This window comes from Petromyzon marinus, chromosome 51 (genome assembly GCF_048934315.1).
Source record: "Petromyzon marinus isolate PM22_M1 ecotype Great Lakes invasive population chromosome 51, UKy_Petmar_22M1.pri1.0, whole genome shotgun sequence".
NCBI lineage: Eukaryota > Metazoa > Chordata > Hyperoartia > Petromyzontiformes > Petromyzontidae > Petromyzon > Petromyzon marinus.
In genome coordinates this window covers 6,455,750-6,474,062 of record NC_133717.1, presented here as the reverse complement: position 1 = coordinate 6,474,062, position 18,313 = coordinate 6,455,750, and the positions used below count along the sequence as shown (strand labels likewise).

Genomic DNA, 18,313 nt, shown 5'->3' with positions numbered 1-18,313 from the left:
GTCAATATATCATCTCGGTCAAGGTCAATATATCATCTCGGTCAAGGTCAATACATAATCTTGGTCAGTGTCATCTCGGTCAAGGTCAATATATCATCTCGGTCAAGGTCAATTTATCATCTCGGTCAAGGTCAATATATCATCTCGGTCATTGTCGATATATCATCTCGGTCAAGGTCAATATATAATCTCAGTCAAGGTCAATGTCATCTCGATCAAGGTCAATATATCATCTCGGTCAAGGGCAATTTATTATTTTGGTCAAAGTCAATTTATAATCTCGGTCAAGGTAGATATATAATCTCGGTCAAGGTCAATATATCATCTCGGTCAAGGCCAATATATCATATCGGTCAAGGTCAATATATCATCTCGATCAAGGTCAATATATCACCTCGGTCAAGGTCGATATATCATCTCGGTCAAGGTCAATATATCATCTCGGTCAAGGTCAATATATAATCTCGGCCAAGGTCAATGTCGTCTCGGTCAAGGTCAATATATCATCTCGGTCAAGGCCAATTTATCATCTCGGTCAAGGTCGATATATCATCTCGGTCAAGGTCAATATATCATCTCGGTCAAGGTCGATATATCATCTCGGTCAAGGGCAATATATCATTTCGGTCAAGGTCAATTTATCATCTCGGTCAAGGTAGATATATCATCTCGGTCAAGGTCATTTTGGTCTGTGAGTTGACAAAATAACTCAGCAGACCAATTGCCTCCTACCCACGCCTACTTCTCTACATAAACATTTAAACACTTTATTTGTGTACTCATCTCGGTCAAGGTCAATATATAATCTCGGCCAAGGTCAATGTCGTCTCGGTCAAGGTCAATATATCATCTCGGTCAAGGCCAATTTATCATCTCGGTCAAGGTCGATATATCATCTCGGTCAAGGTCAATATATCATCTCGGTCAAGGTCGATATATCATCTCGGTCAAGGGCAATATATCATCTCGGTCAAGGTCAATTTATCATCTCGGTCAAGGTAGATATATCATCTCGGTCAAGGTCATTTTGGTCTGTGAGTTGACAAAATAACTCAGCAGACCAATTGCCTCCTACCCACGCCTACTTCTCTACATAAACATTTAAACACTTTATTTGTGTACTCATCCCATCAGCCATACGGCATTCTGGGAGCACGCGATCTCAACAGCATTGGTTAGACGCCAGCGACACTCTGGACCGGTTATTTTGTGAAAGGTGAAAGACGAGCTCCAATGTCTGAACCCTCACAACCACCACCAACACCATCAACCACGACATCGACACTAAGTGGTGGTGACGTCACCACGGCGCCTGTGCCAGACTCGGTGCACTCTGAGGCCACGTGACGTGGCGAAGGCCCCGCTGGGGGCGAGCGGCCACGGGCAGACTCAGGTGCCAAGGGTTGACTGCTGTACCTGGCGAGGTGCATGAAAGTCACGGGGCAGACCCAGGTGCCAAGGGTTGACTGCCGTGGCAGGCTAGGTGCATGAAAGTCACGGAGCAGACCCAGGTGCCAAGGGTTGACTGCCGTGGCAGGCTAGGTGCATGAAAGTCACGGGGCAGACTCAGGTGCCAAGGGTTGACTGCTGTACCTGGCTAGGTGCATGAAAGTCACGGGCAGACTCAGGTGCCAAGGGTTGACTGCTGTACCTGGCGAGGTGCATGAAAGTCACGGGGCAGACCCAGGTGCCAAGGGTTGACTGCTGTACCTGGCGAGGTGCATGAAAGTCACGGGGCAGACCCAGGTGCCAAGGGTTGACTGCCGTGGCAGGCTAGGTGCATGAAAGTCACGGGGCAGACCCAGGTGCCAAGGGTTGACTGCCGTGGCAGGCTAGGTGCATGAAAGTCACGGGGTAGACCCAGGTGCCAAGGGTTGACTGCTGTACCTGGCTAGGTGCATGAAAGTCACGGGGCAGACCCAGGTGCCAAGGGTTGACTGCCGTGGCAGGCTAGGTGCATGAAAGTCACGGACAGACGCAGGTGCCATGGATTGACTGCTGTGCTAGGCTAAATGAAGCAAAGCCATGGGACAGACCCAGGTGCCATGGGGCTGACAGACCGAGGTGACTGGTAAATGCACCACCTGTGCCACGTGGCAGAGATGGCACCGAATCCAAAATAACAAAACCAACTCGACCCATCCGTCAGTGAATAGCGCCCGTGGCCTTGCGAAGAAGCTAATAGACAATGGGCAACGTTTGGGGAATTCGCCCTTCCTCACAGCGGAGACACATCAAGCGATGCTGAGCAGTGTACGGGCCGACGAGCGGGAGGAGATGCGTGGGGCTGTGAGATGAGTTCTGAACACAGGCAGACGTTGACGCACCTCGTGTCGCCCGTGGATGAACGGAGGTACCCCACCGACATCTCGCGCTCTCTGTGTGTGACCGTCTCCGACAGCACAGCTATCTCCGACCTCCCCCCAACCACCTCCCCACCCCCCGCTCTCTCTCCCCCTAGGATCGGTAGCTGTCCCTTTGCAACACACAATGTGACTCAGAAACCACGGGCCGGCGACGGGCATGAGTCTGCCCGCAAGGGGCAATGATTGCCACGTGAGATTATTTTTTTTTGGGGGGGGGGGGGGAGAATTTTCAAACATTTGAGCAAATCTGCCCCGAGGTGGTACAGCGCGTGCGTGCGTGCGTGCGACCGTTCCTATGTGATGTCCCCCACATGAGCTGGCGGGGTGCCGTGCTGGTAGCGAACACCCATGGGGGGGACACTGACATCACAGACATACAAGGTCACCACCGCCACCACCACCACCACGACCACCACCACCACCATGCGAATGAGTCGTTCGCTCTCTCCCACGCACGCGTCTGGCGCTGTCAAGGCAACATCCACTGACACGACGGCTTAACCAGCGGCGCTGCTGCTGGTGGTGGCGGCGGCGGCGGCGGCGGTTACGCTGCACGTGGCTGCCTGTGAACCAGCACTGTGTGTGAAGGCAGCGGCGAGGATTGGTGGATCACACACAGATGGGTTGTGAAGCTCGCCTCCTTTTGGCGTCGATGCGGAGCCGTACCCCTGGCTCGCCAGAAGTCGCTCCAGCAGAGTTGCGGACTAATTAACATCCGTTCCGACCGTGTGGGATAGAGCGGGTCACCCCCCTTCCCTCGTACTGGCGGATTGTCTTCGAGTCCTCCGGGTTCCTCCCACACTTGCGTACACAATCGTCATTAATCGGTTGGAAAAAAAAACATCTTAATATTTAGAAGAACGGCAGAGCTTGGACAATTGTTGGTAGCGCCGGATCCTCACCGCCCGGCTGCTGCCTTCCTGCTCGTCTGTGGTTCGTCCTCCTCCTGGCGAATCTGAGTAGCCCTCTCTCTCTCTCTCTGAGTCGCCCTTTCTCGAAGTCGTCCTCTCTCTCTGAGTCGTCCTCTCTCTCGAGTCGTCCTTTCTCTCGAGTCGTCCTTTCTCTCTGTCTCTACGATAGCGAGCGTAGACTGTGCGCAGTTTAATCTACTCCCGATACTTAGAAACTAAGGGTTTTGAGGCTCAGACCCATCACTATCTTTGTTTACTCTTGTTGTTGTTGTTGTTTACACTGCGTCACGTGTCGCCAACGAACAGACAGCACTTTCCCTGCCCTAATCCCCCCCCCCCCCCTAGCCAGGGACCCCCCCCCCCCACCCGACTCATCCGTCACGTTCCCCGTCGTGCAGGGATGAGAGGCGCGCGCGTTATGTCATCACTCCGCGTCGAGCCGCGAGAGGCATTAAGTGCTCTGACGGTGGGGGGGGGGGAGATAGCTCAGTCCCTCTTACTAAGATCGAGGAGTCGCGATACAGAGGTCGCGGTACGGGGGTCGCGACACTGGGGTCGCCGTACGGGGGTCGCGACACAGGGGTCGCTGTACGGGGGTCGCGATACAGGGGTCGCCATGCACAAGTCGTGATACAGGGGTCGCGATACGGAGGTCGCGATATGAAGGTCGCGATATGGAGGTCGTGATGTGGGAGCGCACCACAACATTCCACTACCAGGGCCCACGGGGCTCACTGCTCACTTCACGAGGGGCGCGCACCTCCTCACCCCCTCACCTCCTCACCCCCTCACCTCCTCACCCCCTCACCTCCTCACCCCCTCACCACCTCACCCCCTCACCACCTCACCCCCTCACCACCTCACCCCCTCACCTCCTCACCCCCTCACCTCCTCACCCCCTCACCCCCTCACCTCCTCACCCCTCACCCCCTCACCCCCTCACCTCCTCATCTCCTCACCCCCTCACCTCCTCACCCCCTCACCTCCTCACCCCCTCACCTCCTCACCCCCTCACCTCCTCACCCCCTCACTCCCTATTTATCTAAGCCACAAGTCCCACCGCTGCACTGTAGAATCATCATCATCATCAGCCAAGATCAATCCACTGCTGGATTAAGGCCTCTCTGTAACGGCGATCCCACGAAGCAACAAATCCGTCCGACACCTGCTCCACACACGAGTGGCGGATTAAATCGCTCCATCTCCTGGGTGGTGCCGAGGAGGCGAGATGTTAACTACCTCGCCCGGTATACAGGAGGTCGTGGCTTCGATCACGACCCTGACGCCCGCTGTATCCGCATGTCATTTTATTCCGCGTCCTCCGGTTTTCCCCCCGACACATTAAGAATCAACATCACGCGTTTAGAGTAATTCGCCTGCGATACATTTCCACGCGACGAGCCGCTTCGTTGCACGATCATTTGTGGCCAGGTCGCTTCGGGAAAAGAGCTACATAGCTCAGTGGGCCTTACTTGGTAAAATACAACAACAACAATAAACATGTTTAGTTTGAATAGTTTAGTTTTGGATTCCGCTCTCTCAGACGCGTTCCATCCTTTGACTGCCGCTCCGCAGTGAAGTCTCGACCATTGCCCCTCCACCCCTCCTCCACCCGCCCCTCCTCTCCGCATGTTCCTCTTCCTCGTCTCTCGGCGTCATTCCAAGACGCAACGCAGTCGGCTCCGCGGTTCCTTCTCGGGGTTTCGTCACTGCGCTCACTAAAGAAACAACGCTATTCGCCAAATTATTTTTTGTCTTGTTATTTTTACGAGGTGACGCCGTCATTCGCGGCTTTTTTTTTTGGTCAGGAGCGACGTGGCAACGAATGACCGCTCGGCGAAGTGACTTAACACCACCAGTGGACATTTATTGCAGCCAAATCACGTAAAACGCGTGATGTTTAGGTGATAGGGAAAACCCGGAGGACTCGGGAGAAAAAATCCACGCGACCACGCAGAGAGAGAGAGAGGGGGAGAGAGAGAGACACCGCAAAGTCCAAATATACAGCAGCAGCAGCAGGCGTCAGGGTCGGGGTCGAAAACCCACGACCTCCTGCATACCAGGCGAGGTAGTTAACATCTCATAGCCACCGCGACGCCCCCATCTCGCTCTGGGTCACGCGTTTGGGGGGAGGGGGAGTGGGTGGGTGGCGCGCAGGGGCGGGGCTGATGGGACGTTGGGGGGAGAGGGAGATTGGAGGTCGGAGGGGGGAGTAGGGCCCCTCCCATCTCACACCCCCCCCCCCCCCCAAGGCGCTGGGCTACATTCCTACAAAACGCAAGAGTCAGCCCGAACGGAGCCCGCCAGCAGATACCCCCTCCCCTCACTCCCCCCTCCTTGCCCCCTCCCTCTCGCCTCGCACAGACACATGGTCGTAGTAGGGTCGACTCAGGGTCTTGAGATTCATGGACCCAGGGTCTTGAGACTCGGGGACTCGGTAACTCGGTAACTCAAGTTCTTGAGACTCAGGGTCTTAAGAGTCAGGGTCTAAAGATTGAGGGTCTTGAGACTCGGAGACTCGGGGACTCAGGTTCTTGAGACTCAGGGTCTTAAGATTCAGGGTCTAAAGATTCAGGGTCTTGAGACTCATGGACCCAGGGTCTTGAGACTCGGGGACTCGGTAACTCAGGTTCTTGAGACTCCGGGTCTTAAGATTCAGGGTCTAAAGATTCAGGGTCTTGAGACTCATGGACCCAGGGTCTTGAGACTCGGGGACTCGGTAACTCAGGTTCTTGAGACTCCGGGTCTTAAGACTCAGGGTCTAAAGATTCAGGGTCTTGAGACTCATGGACCCAGGGTCTTGAGACTCGGGGACTCGGTAACTCAGGTTCTTGAGACTCAGGGTCTTAAGATTCAGGGTCTAAAGATTCAGGGTCTTGAGACTCATGGACCCAGGGTCTTGAGACTCGGGGACCCGGTAACTCAGGTTCTTGAGACTCAGACTCTAAACAGAGGTGGGGGAGCTGGGGGGCTCTAATTGTGCCACCACGGCTCCCTGTCAGCCCGGTGGAGCCGCGGTCGCGACTTCGGAGTGCGGCGGTCGCATCGCGAACCCTGAACCCTGACCTGGGGAGCGGAGGAGGAAGTGGGGGGGGGAGAGGGAGGGGGCAGGAACCCGCTTCCCACTGAACTCAATCGAGCATCGTGCAGGCGATGCAATTAATTAATTAATCAGCTGCACTGGAGCTCCCCCAAAGCAAACCAGCCCCCCCCCCCCACTTAAGCATCATCGTTTCTCATCTAGCGAGTACCCTCACGACCCTTACCCCCCAAACTCTGTCCACGAGATATCCGATGCTATTGTACGATGATTTCTTTCGAACGTCTTTTAGTTTTTGTCCTTCCCCCCGCACATCCAATGAGCACGGTTGGCTATGTGCGGTGCAAAAGAAGTTCAACGTACGTACGTACGTACGATCGAGCCTCCATTGTCTAACAATGCCGACTTGTGGTGTCGTCCCTTTGTATAAATGTAGCGTGCCATTGTCTAAATGTGTCGTCCCATTGTCTAAATGTGTCGTCCCATTGTCTAAATGTATCGTGCCATTGTCTAAATGTGTCGTCCCATTGTCTAAATGTGTCGTCCCATTGTCTAAATGTGTCGTGCCATTGTCTAAATGTGTTGTCACATTGTCTAAATGTGTCGTGCCATTGTCTAAATGTGTCGTCCCATTGTCTAAATGTGTCGTCCCATTGTCTAAATGTGTCGTCCCATTGTCTAAAAGTGTCGTCCCATTGTCTAAATGTGTCGTCCCATTGTCTAAAAGTGTCGTCCCATTGTCTAAATGTGTCGTCCCATTGTTTAACGGTGTCGTCCCATTGTCTAACGGTGTCGTCCCATTGTCTAAATGTGTCGTGCCATTGTCTAAATGTGTTGTCACATTGTCTAAATGTGTCGTCCCATTGTCTAACGATGCCGTCCCATTGTCTAACGATGCCGTCCCATTGTCTAACGGTGTCATCCTATTGTCTAATGGTGTCGTCCCATTGTCTAAAGGTGTCGTCCCATTGTCTAACGGTGTCGTCCCATTGTCTAAATGTGTCGTCCCATTGTCTAAATGTGTCGTGCCATTGTCTAAATGTGTCGTCTCATTGTCTAAATGTGTCGTCCCATTGTCTAACGATGTCGTCCCATTGTCTAAATGTGTCGTCCCATTGTCTAAATGTGTCGTCCCATTGTCTAACGGTGTCGTCCCATTGTCTAAATGTGTCGTCCCATTGTCTAAATGTGTCGTCCCATTGTCTAAATGTGTCGTCCCATTGTCTAAATGTGTCGTCCCATTGTCTAAATGTGTCGTCTCATTGTCTAACGGTGTCGTCCCATTGTCTAACGGTGTCATCCCATTGTCTAAAAGTGTCGTCCCATTGTCTAAATGTGTCATCCCATTGTCTAACGGTGTCATCCCATTGTCTAAATGTGTTGTCACATTGTCTAAATGTGTTGTCACATTGTCTAAATGTGTCATCCCTTTGTCTAAATGTGTCGTCCCATTGTCTAAATGTGTCGTCCCATTGTCTAAATGTGTCGTCCCATTGTCTAAATGTGTCGTCCCATTGTCTAAATGTGTCGTCCCATTGTCTAAATGTGTTGTCCCATTGTCTAAATGTGTCGTCCCATTGTTTAACGGTGTCGTCCCATTGTCTAACGGTGTCGTCCCATTGTCTAAATGTGTCGTCCCATTGTCTAATGGTGTCGTCCCATTGTCTAAAGGTGTCGTCCCATTGTCTAAATGTGTCGTCCCATTGTCTAAAGGTGTCGTCCCATTGTCTAAATGTGTCGTCCCATTGTCTAAATGTGTCGTCTCATTGTCTAAATGTGTCGTCCCATTGTCTAACGATGTCGTCCCATTGTCTAAATGTGTCGTCCCATTGTCTAAATGTGTCGTCCCATTGTCTAACGGTGTCGTCCCATTGTCTAAATGTGTCGTCCCATTGTCTAAATGTGTCGTCCCATTGTCTAAATGTGTCGTCCCATTGTCTAAATGTGTCGTCCCATTGTCTAAATGTGTCGTCCCATTGTCTAAATGTGTCGTCTCATTGTCTAACGGTGTCGTCCCATTGTCTAACGGTGTCATCCCATTGTCTAAAAGTGTCGTCCCATTGTCTAAATGTGTCATCCCATTGTCTAACGGTGTCATCCCATTGTCTAAATGTGTTGTCACATTGTCTAAATGTGTTGTCACATTGTCTAAATGTGTCATCCCTTTGTCTAAATGTGTCGTCCCATTGTCTAAATGTGTCGTCCCATTGTCTAACGGTGTCGTCCCATTGTCTAAATGTGTCGTCCCATTGTCTAAATGTGTCGTCCCATTGTCTAAATGTGTCGTCCCATTGTCTAACGGTGTCGTCCCATTGTCTAAATGTGTCGTCCCATTGTCTAAATGTGTCGTCCCATTGTCTAAATGTGTCGTCCCATTGTCTAAATGTGTCGTCTCATTGTCTAACGGTGTCGTCCCATTGTCTAACGGTGTCATCCCATTGTCTAAATGTGTCATCCCATTGTCTAACGGTGTCATCCCATTGTCTAAATGTGTTGTCACATTGTCTAAATGTGTTGTCACATTGTCTAAATGTGTCGTCCCATTGTCTAAATGTGTCGTCCCATTGTCTAACGGTGTCGTCCCATTGTCTAAATGTGTCGTCCCATTGTCTAAATGTGTCGTCCCATTGTCTAAATGTGTCGTCCCATTGTCTAAATGTGCTGTCCCATTGTCTAAATGTGTCGTCCCATTGTTTAACGGTGTCGTCCCATTGTCTAACGGTGTCGTCCCATTGTCTAAATGTGTCGTCCCATTGTCTAACGGTGTCATCCCATTGTCTAAATGTGTTGTCCCATTGTCTAAAAGTGTCGTCCCATTGTCTAAATGTGTCGTCCCATTGTCTAAATGTGTCGTCACATTGTCTAAATGTGTCGTCACATTGTCTAACGGTGGTGTTCTATTGTCTAACGGTATTGTCCCATTGTCTAACGGTGTCGTCCCATTGTCTAACGGTGTCGTCCCATTGTCTAAATGTGTCGTCCCATTGTCTAAATGTGTCGTCCCATTGTCTAACGATGACGTCACATTGTCTAACGGTGTCGTCCCATTGTCTAAATGTGTCATCCCATTGTCTAAATGTGTCGTCCCATTGTCTAACGATGTCGTCACATTGTCTAACGATGTCGTCCCATTGTCTAACGGTGTCGTCACATTATCTGACCCTGTTTTTTCTATTGTCTCAACGACGTTGTCCCGCGCACTCCCCCGTCTCCTGAGCGGAAATCGGTGGCGAGTGGGGGATGGTATCTCTGTCACCCTGTCGCGTCCCTCTTTGTATCCCCGGCGATCCCCTGTGTATCCGTCTAACCCCCGTCATCCCCGCCACACTGCCCTGTAATCCCATTCACCAGGGCCTCGCTCCTCATCCGAGATGTTCTGGAACGCTGCTGCTATGGGGCCACAGTGGCTAGGAGATGTTAACAACCTCACGAGGTCTACAGGAGCTCGTGAGTTCAATCCCGCCCCTGACGCCTGCTGCTGCTGTATATTTGGGGTTTGAATGATTCGGTCGCTCTCACAGTGGCCCGGGGTTGGGTTCTTTTCTCTCTACGTCTTCCGTTTTTCTCCTCCACATTCAGAATGGACGTCGCCCTTTGAGAGTATTTGGCTGCGATGAAGTTGCACGTGATATGCAGCTTCGTTGAGCTATCACTTGTGGCCAGGTTTGTGGCCAGGTTGCTTCTGGGCCTTACCTGGTAAATCAAAAGCAATCCTTCCTTGGAGTAAGCATTGTTGGCGTAAGGCACTGCAACTAGATTGTCAGTCATCTGGTCACGGTGGCTTCGCGCTAGAGCGAGCGGCTCGCTGTCCTAAGGTCCGAGAGTTGGACTCCTGACTGGGGTAGTAGTATCTGTCTGCAAACGTGTGGATGTGTCTGTACTCCTTCGTCTTTTGACCGAGTTCCATTGTACACACAGGCACCAGCGTTCGAAACGGGTCAACGCAACGCAGCAAATACAAGGATCGTCGTGTTGTCGGTGAGCACCTATGAGGTGTTGTTGGTGAGCACCTATGAAGTGTTGTTGGTGAGCACCTATGAAGGTCAAAACGGTGCTTGCACCATGCAAGACCGCCTTTGTCTTGCAGGCTCTGATGTTTGCACCTCGCAGCGGGCACTAATTTTAAACTAAACTATTTTGTTTTTTACCAGGTAAGGACCACTGAGCTAAACAGCTCTGTTTCAGAAGCGACCTGGCCACAAATGATAGCCCAACGAAGTGGCTTACATCACGCGGAAATTCATAGCAGCTGAACGCTCTAAACGCGTGGCGTTGATTTTAAATGTGGAGGGCAAAACCGGATGACCCGGAGAGAACTCCAAGCGACCACGGGGAGAGAGAGAGAGACACACACACACAAACTCCAAATATATAAGAGGCGCCACGGTCTACATAGAAGCCACGACCTCTTGTATACCAGGCGAGGTAGTTAACATCTCACCACATCGGCTACCTACCAAAGGCTCCGGGTTCCGGTTCAGATATCCTTCACCGATGTTGACCGTGAGCGGGTTTCGAACCAACCTCTGCGCACAGAAAAAGACCCCCCGCCCCATATAGCCTTTAACAGACTGTTGGGGCAAGTGCTGTTAGCGAGCACCTATTAAGGCCGGGACGGTACACGAGGGGGTGGGTGGCCAGCACCACGCCCGACCGCCTTTGTCTCCCCAGTGGTGATGTTTACACACCGCACCCGGTACTCATTTCAGGCTCAGCCGACCCAGGGGGCACTCCACACTCACACACACAGCTTAGTACACGGTACGCGTATCCACGTGTTAATCCTCCGTTAATGTCGCGTGGATTCCTACAGCGCTATGAACCGGCTTGGCGCACAGACGAAGGCGACGTGAACGTCGCGTGGACAAAACCCATCCCGGGAGCGGCGCTCCGCACTGCGTGTGAACGGTGAACTTCTTTCGCACCGTACGTGGCCAACCGTGCTAATCGGAGGTGCGAGGGGAGGACAACACCAATAACAACGAGTCAGGGCGTGCTACCCCTACAACCCCACACCCTCCTGTTCTCAACACACGCCCCTGGCAACCCTGCAGCCCCGCAACCTCATAACCTCACAACCTCACAACCCCACAACTCCACAACCCCACAACCTCACAACTCCACAACCCCACAACCTCACAACCCACAACCCCACAACCTCACAACCCACAACCTCACAACCTCACAACCCCACAACCTCACAACCTCACAACCCACAACCCACAACCTCACAACCTCACAACTCCACAACCTCACAACACCACAACTCCACAACTCCACAACTCCACAACCTCACAACACCACAACTCCACAACTCCACAACCCCACAGCCGTGCTCGCGTGCGCTGTGAGTCGATGTGCCCCGAGGTCTCCGCGTGCCGCACCACCCAGAAGCAGAGCGAGCGTGGTAGAGGGGGGGGGGGGTCAAGGCAGTGCCTTGACCCCCGCCCCCCGCCCCCTGGTGGCCAAAGCTACGAGTTGGGCCACCCCCCCCCCCTTGACAACCACCGTGAGATGTTTTTTTTCAAAAGTGGCTTAAAAAAATAAAACCGATTTAAAACGCGGTTTTACATTTAGACGTTTTAATGAAAATTGTTTCATTTCTTGATTCAAAGCTTTCGTGACTGCAGGGATTAATATTATTGGTTCTTTCTACGTGGTGACTTTACCGAAAGAACCAATCAAATGGCTTCGTTTACGTTCCACGTTTCATTTTGATTTAATGAGAGCGGAAAACGCGATCTTGCAAAGAGGTAACTGCGAGGCCGGTGCGGCTGCCTTTTTGCCAAGTCGGAAGGAACCCGTAACAGCGTGAAATGTTCGAGACCGCGAGCTGAACGGACGATGATGCGAGCAGGCGAAGAAGATCCGCGATCGAGATGAGGCCCTCTTTGGTTGCGACCGTGCGAAACGAATCAAATATTGGGACTCCCACCTGACCGATTCGCCGCACCCGCTGAACTGATAATAATGTCGCTACTACGCCCCACTGATAATGTGGCTACTAGGCCCCACTGATAATGTGGCTACTACGCCCCACTGATAATGTGGCTACTAGGCCACCGGTCACCGGTCACACCTGTGCCACTGCAACGCCCCGCGCCCCCCGTAGACCATCCACGCTTCGCAGGTATGAAGATCAGACGGCGCTGGGACACGTCTACCCACGTGCGTCTGTGCGCGCCCCGCAATCCGAGTCGCGTGTCCCCCTCTGTAGCCCCACACACCCCTGTAACCTCCACAACCCCCGGTATACCCACGGGGACCCCTGTGGACCCCCCCGTGGATCCCCGTGGACCCCCCCCCCCCATCGCCCCCCGTGGACTCTCGCGCTGGGTCCCCGCACTGTGAACTGGAATTGCCCCGGGGGCTCCGCGCGCCCAGGAATGCGCGGCGCGCAGAGGCGAGTCCGGGACAAGACGAGACGCGGGAGGGTGTGATGTGTGTACACGTGTGTGTGTGTGTGTACACGTGTGTGTGTGTACACGTGTGTGTGTGTACACGTGTGTGTGTGTACGTGCGTGTGTGTGTGTACACGTGTGTGTGTGTACACGTGTGTGTGTGTGTACGTGCGTGTGTGTGTACATGTGTGAGTGTGTACCCGAGTGTGGACCCGTGCGTGTGTACACGTGTGTGTGTGTACTTGTGTGTGTGTACACGTGTGTGAGTGTGTACACGTGGTGTGTGTACACGTGTATGTCTGTGTACACGTGTATGTCTGTGTACACGTGTGAGTGCGTACACGTGTGCGAGTGTGTACACGTGTATGTCTGTGTACACGTGTGTGTGTGTACACGTGTGTGTGTGTACACGTGTATGTCTGTGTACACGTGAGTGAGTGTGTACACGTGAGTGTGTATCCCCGTATAGCCTTTTAACAGACTGTTGGGGCAAGTGCTGTTAGCGAGCACCTATGAAGGCCGGCACGGCACACGAGGGGGTGGGTGACCAGCACCACGCCCGACCGCCTTTGTCTTCCTGGTCGCGATGATTACACATCGCTCCAGGTTACACACACACATATATATACAGTACGTACATGAGTACACACAATTACCCACATCAGCACAGCTACACAATTACACACACGGCTACACAAACACGGCTACACAAATACACACACGGCTACACAAATACTGTACAGTTACACACACACACAGTTACACACACACACAGTTACCCACGGCCACACACAGTTACACACACAGTTATGCACACACACACACACAGTTACACAGACGCACACACAGTTACACAAACACTGTACACACACACAACAACAATGGGGAAGCAACGACAAAGATCCCCCATACAGCCTCTAACAGACATTTAGGGCAAGTGCTGTTAGCGAGCACCTATGAAGCCTGGAACGGCACACGAGGGGGTTGGGAGGACAGCACCACGCCCGACCGCCTTTGTCTCCCTAGTGGCGATGTTTACACACCGCACCGGGTACTCATTTGAGGCTGAGTCGACCTAGGGGAGGCCCAGTAACGGTTCAGAATAATCGAACTCAGGTGGTCGGGTTCGTAGCGCAGTGCGCTAAACGTTGCACTACCGCTCCCCACACACATACTGGCACACACGCATACACAAACGCATACACACACACGGGTACACAAACACACGCAAGGTATAATCGCTGTAAATGCACGGACATTCCTACACACAGCAGCAGACAGGCACACACACACATGCCCACAAGGAAGCACACACACACACAGACATACAGACACACACAGACACACACACACAGACACACAAATACCCACAAGGGCATCCAGAGACACGGACATACAGACACAAAGACACACACAGGCACACACACACACAGGCATGCACACATACAGGCGCACACACACAGACACAAAGACACACACAGACACACACAGACACACAAATACCCACAAGGGCATCCAGAGACACAGACAGACACAAAGACACACACAGGCACATGTCTCAGCATGCACAAACACAGACACACACACAGGCGCGCGCATACACACACACAGGCACACACACACAGGCACACACACACACAGGCACACACACATAGGCACACACACACAGGCAGAAATACAAACTTACACAAACTTAGTGGCACGTACATGAACACATGCACATTATGAAACACACATCGCTACAAACACACCGATCCCCCCGTGCTGTTAAAGAACGTCTATGAAGGCCGGCACGGCACATGAGGGGGTGATGTGGACAGCATTACCCCCGGCCGCCTTTGTCTCCCCAGTGGCGATGTTTACACACACACAACAACAACCGCCATTCGCCACTAAGTGGCGGTGACGTCACCACGACGCCTGTGCCAGGCTAGGTGCACGTTGAGGCCATGTGAAGTGTCGAACGCCCGCTGGCAGGAGGTCACGGGGGTCAGACCCAGCAGGTGCCACGGGTCGACTGACTGAGATGACCGAGATGATATATAAACATCATACACACATACACACGTGTGTAAGCACAACCACACACTGGCCTACACATGCACATATATGTGCAAAGAAAAGCACACACGCACACACGCACGCATGAACACAGGAATGAACACAGGAACAACCACAGAGACATGCAAAGATCCCCCATATAGTCTTCTACAGGCTGTTAGGGCAAGTGCTGTTAGCGAGCTCCTATGAAGGCCGGCACGACACACGAGCGGGTCATGTGACCATCATTACCCCCGTCCGCCTTTGTATCCCTAGTGGCGATGTTTACAAACCGCTTATTTGAGGCTGAGACACATGCACGCACATACAGGAACATACATAGACACGTATAGCGACATATGTGTTCTATGTATGTTCACATAGACACACCTGCTCACGAATGCACATTTGAAAATACGCACATATATACGAAGACGCATGCACAGAGACACACACATACTAATATACGCAAAAAAACTTACACGAACAAAGACAAAGATCCCCCGTATAGCCTTAACAGACTGTTGGGGCAAGTGCTGTTAGCGAGCACCTATGAAGGCCGGAACGGTACACGAGGGGGTGGGTGGTCAGCACCACGCCCGACCGCCTTTGTCTCCCCAGTGGCAATGTTTTTATCCACCGCACCAATAACTCATTTGAGGCTGAGTCGACCTAGGGGAGGCCCAGGACGGGTTCAGATAATCGTCACTGGATGGTGGCCGTGAGCGGGAATCGAACCCGGGTCGCCAGGTTCGTAGTGCAGCGCGCTAACTGCTACACTACCGCTCCCTAGACACACACCTGGACACACACCTAGACACACACACAGCTAGACACACACAGCTAGACACACACAGCTAGACACACACACCTAGACACACACACACCTAGACACACACACACACCTAAACACACCTAGACACACACCTATACAACAACAACCGCCATTCGCCACTAAGTGGCGGTGACGTCATCACGATGCTTGTGCCAGGCCACCTAGACACACACACACCTATAGAGACACACACACCTATAGAGACACACACACCTATAGACACACACACCTATAGACACACACACACCTATAGACACACACACACCTATAGACACACACACACCTATAGACACACACACACCTATAGACACACACACACCTATAGACACACACACACCTATAGACACACACACACCTATAGACACACACACACCTATAGACACACACACCTATAGACACACACACCTATAGACACACACACACCTATAGACACACACACACCTATAGACACACACACACCTATAGACACTCACACACACCTATAGACACTCACACACACCTATAGACACACACACACACCTATAGACACACACACACACCTATAGACACACACACACACCTATAGACACACACACACCTATAGACACACACACACCTATAGACACACACACACCTACAGACACACACACACCTATAGACACACACACACCTATAGACACACACACACCTATAGACACACACACACCTATAGACACACACACACCTATAGACACACACACACACCTATAGACACACACACACCTATAGACACACACACACACCTATAGACACACACACACACCTATAGACACACACACACCTAGACATACAAACCTACACACACCTAGACAAAGGTAAAGACAAAGGTAAAGACAAAGGAAAAGACAAAGATCCCCCATATAGACTTAACAGACTGTAGGGGCAAGTGCTGTTAGCGAGCACCTATGAAGGCCGGAACGGTACACGAGGGGGTGGGTGGCCAGCACCACGCCCGACCGCCTTTGTCTCCCTAGTGACAATGTTTACACACCGCGCCAGGTACTCATTTGAGGCTGAGTCGACCTAGGGGAGGCCCGGGACCGGTTCAGATAATCGTTACTTGTGTTGGCCGTGAGCGGGAATCGAACCCGGGTCGCCAGGTTCATAGCGCAGCGCGCTAACCGCTACACTATCGCTCCCCACCTAAACACACACCTAGACACACACCTAGACACACACACCTACACACACACCTAGACACACACCTAGACACACCTACACAAACACCTATACACACACACCTATACACACACACACCTACACACACACCTATACACACACCTACACACACACACCTACACACACCCACACCTACACACACACACACCTACACACACACACCTAGACACACACACACACCTACACACCTACACACACACACCTACACACCTACATACACACCTACACACACACACCTATGCACACACACCTAATACACACACACCTAATACACACACACACACACCTACACACACACACCTACACACACCTACACACACACACCTACACACACACACCTACACACACACACATAGACACGCACACCGAGATCTGTGCGCGCGTCCGTTTCCGACAGAAGCGGTTACGCGACGCGCGGTCCTGAGGAGGAAAATGTGGGGTGGGGGGGGTTGGGGGGGGGGTTGGTGGGGGGGGGGGCAGTGAGCGCTGCTGTAAACAAGGGAAGGGTGGTGGGGGTATGAGACCCCCCCCCCTCTCTCACCTCCACCGCCCCCCATCCCCAAACTCCCGTACCGCCAGCTACTCACCCTCGTCCAGCAGGCGCTCGAGGTGCGTGAATATCCCGCAGAAGTTGGGCAGACTAGCCATGAGCTTCTTGTCGTTGATGAGCTGCATGAGGTAGTCGGGGCTGGCCCGGGGCTTCTCACGCGCCGTGTGCTCCATGTCCCTCACCATGCTCGGAGCGTCGCACGCCCGCCCCGTGCCCTCCTCGCGTCTCTCCTCCTCGGCTCACTCCTCGCTGCGCTCTGCTCCGGCGCTCCCGGTCGCCTCTCTCACCCACTCCCTCCCTCCCTGTGCGGCGTCTCTCCGCTCTGACCCCTCGCGGTGCCGCCGCTGTCTCGGCTCGCGTCCGCGCGCCTCTCTCCGCCAACTCCTCCACCACCACGACCACGACCACCGCCACGCGTCGCTCCTCGGTCTCGTTTCGCGACCTCCGTGCGTTGCTTCTCCTCCAGTGCACGGCGCCTCCTCCTGCTGCTGCTGTAGCCGCTGCTGCTGCTGTTGGTGCTCGCTCCCCGTGTGTCTCTCCTCCTCTTCTGTACCTCAAACCGACTCTCGCTCTGTCTCCTCCTCCTCCTCCCTCCCTCCTTCCCTCCCCCCCTCCGTGTGTCACTCCTCCGCGATGTGTCCCTGTGCGTCTCTCTCTTGTGTGCCTGTCTGTGTGTGTGTGTCCCTCCTCCTCCACTCTGGCTCTCTGCCTGTGTATCTCTCTCTCAGTGTCGCTCTCTCGGTGTCGCTCTCTCGGTGTCTCGCGGTGTCTCTCCTCCTCCTCCTCTCTCCTCCTCCTCTCTCCTCCTCCTCTCTCCCCTTCCCCGGCGCTCTCACAAACTTGGCTCTCGATTTTAGTCCGGAGCGCAGCGCGCACTGCGCATGCGCGCGCGCGCGCGAGCTGCTCGGTCACACAGCAGCGCAGGGAGAGCGAGGGCGCGTGCGCAGAGAGAGAGAGATGGGGAGAGAGATGG

At 53.0% G+C, this 18,313-nt stretch overlaps 1 protein-coding gene across 5 annotated transcripts in view; it reads right to left on the bottom strand.

Annotated features, from left to right (window-relative positions):
* QKI (QKI, KH domain containing RNA binding) overlaps nucleotides 1-17,663 on the bottom strand; it is a 149,003-nt gene extending 131,340 nt beyond the window's left edge. For all 5 annotated transcript variants that reach the window (XM_032973505.2, XM_032973506.2, XM_032973507.2 and 2 more), the window contains exon 1: nucleotides 17,378-17,663. In XM_032973505.2, coding sequence (XP_032829396.2) covers nucleotides 17,378-17,525 — 148 coding nt within the window. In that variant the 5' untranslated portion in view covers nucleotides 17,526-17,663. The remainder of the gene's footprint in view (nucleotides 1-17,377) is intronic.
* Between the last annotated feature and the right edge of the window lie 650 nt (nucleotides 17,664-18,313).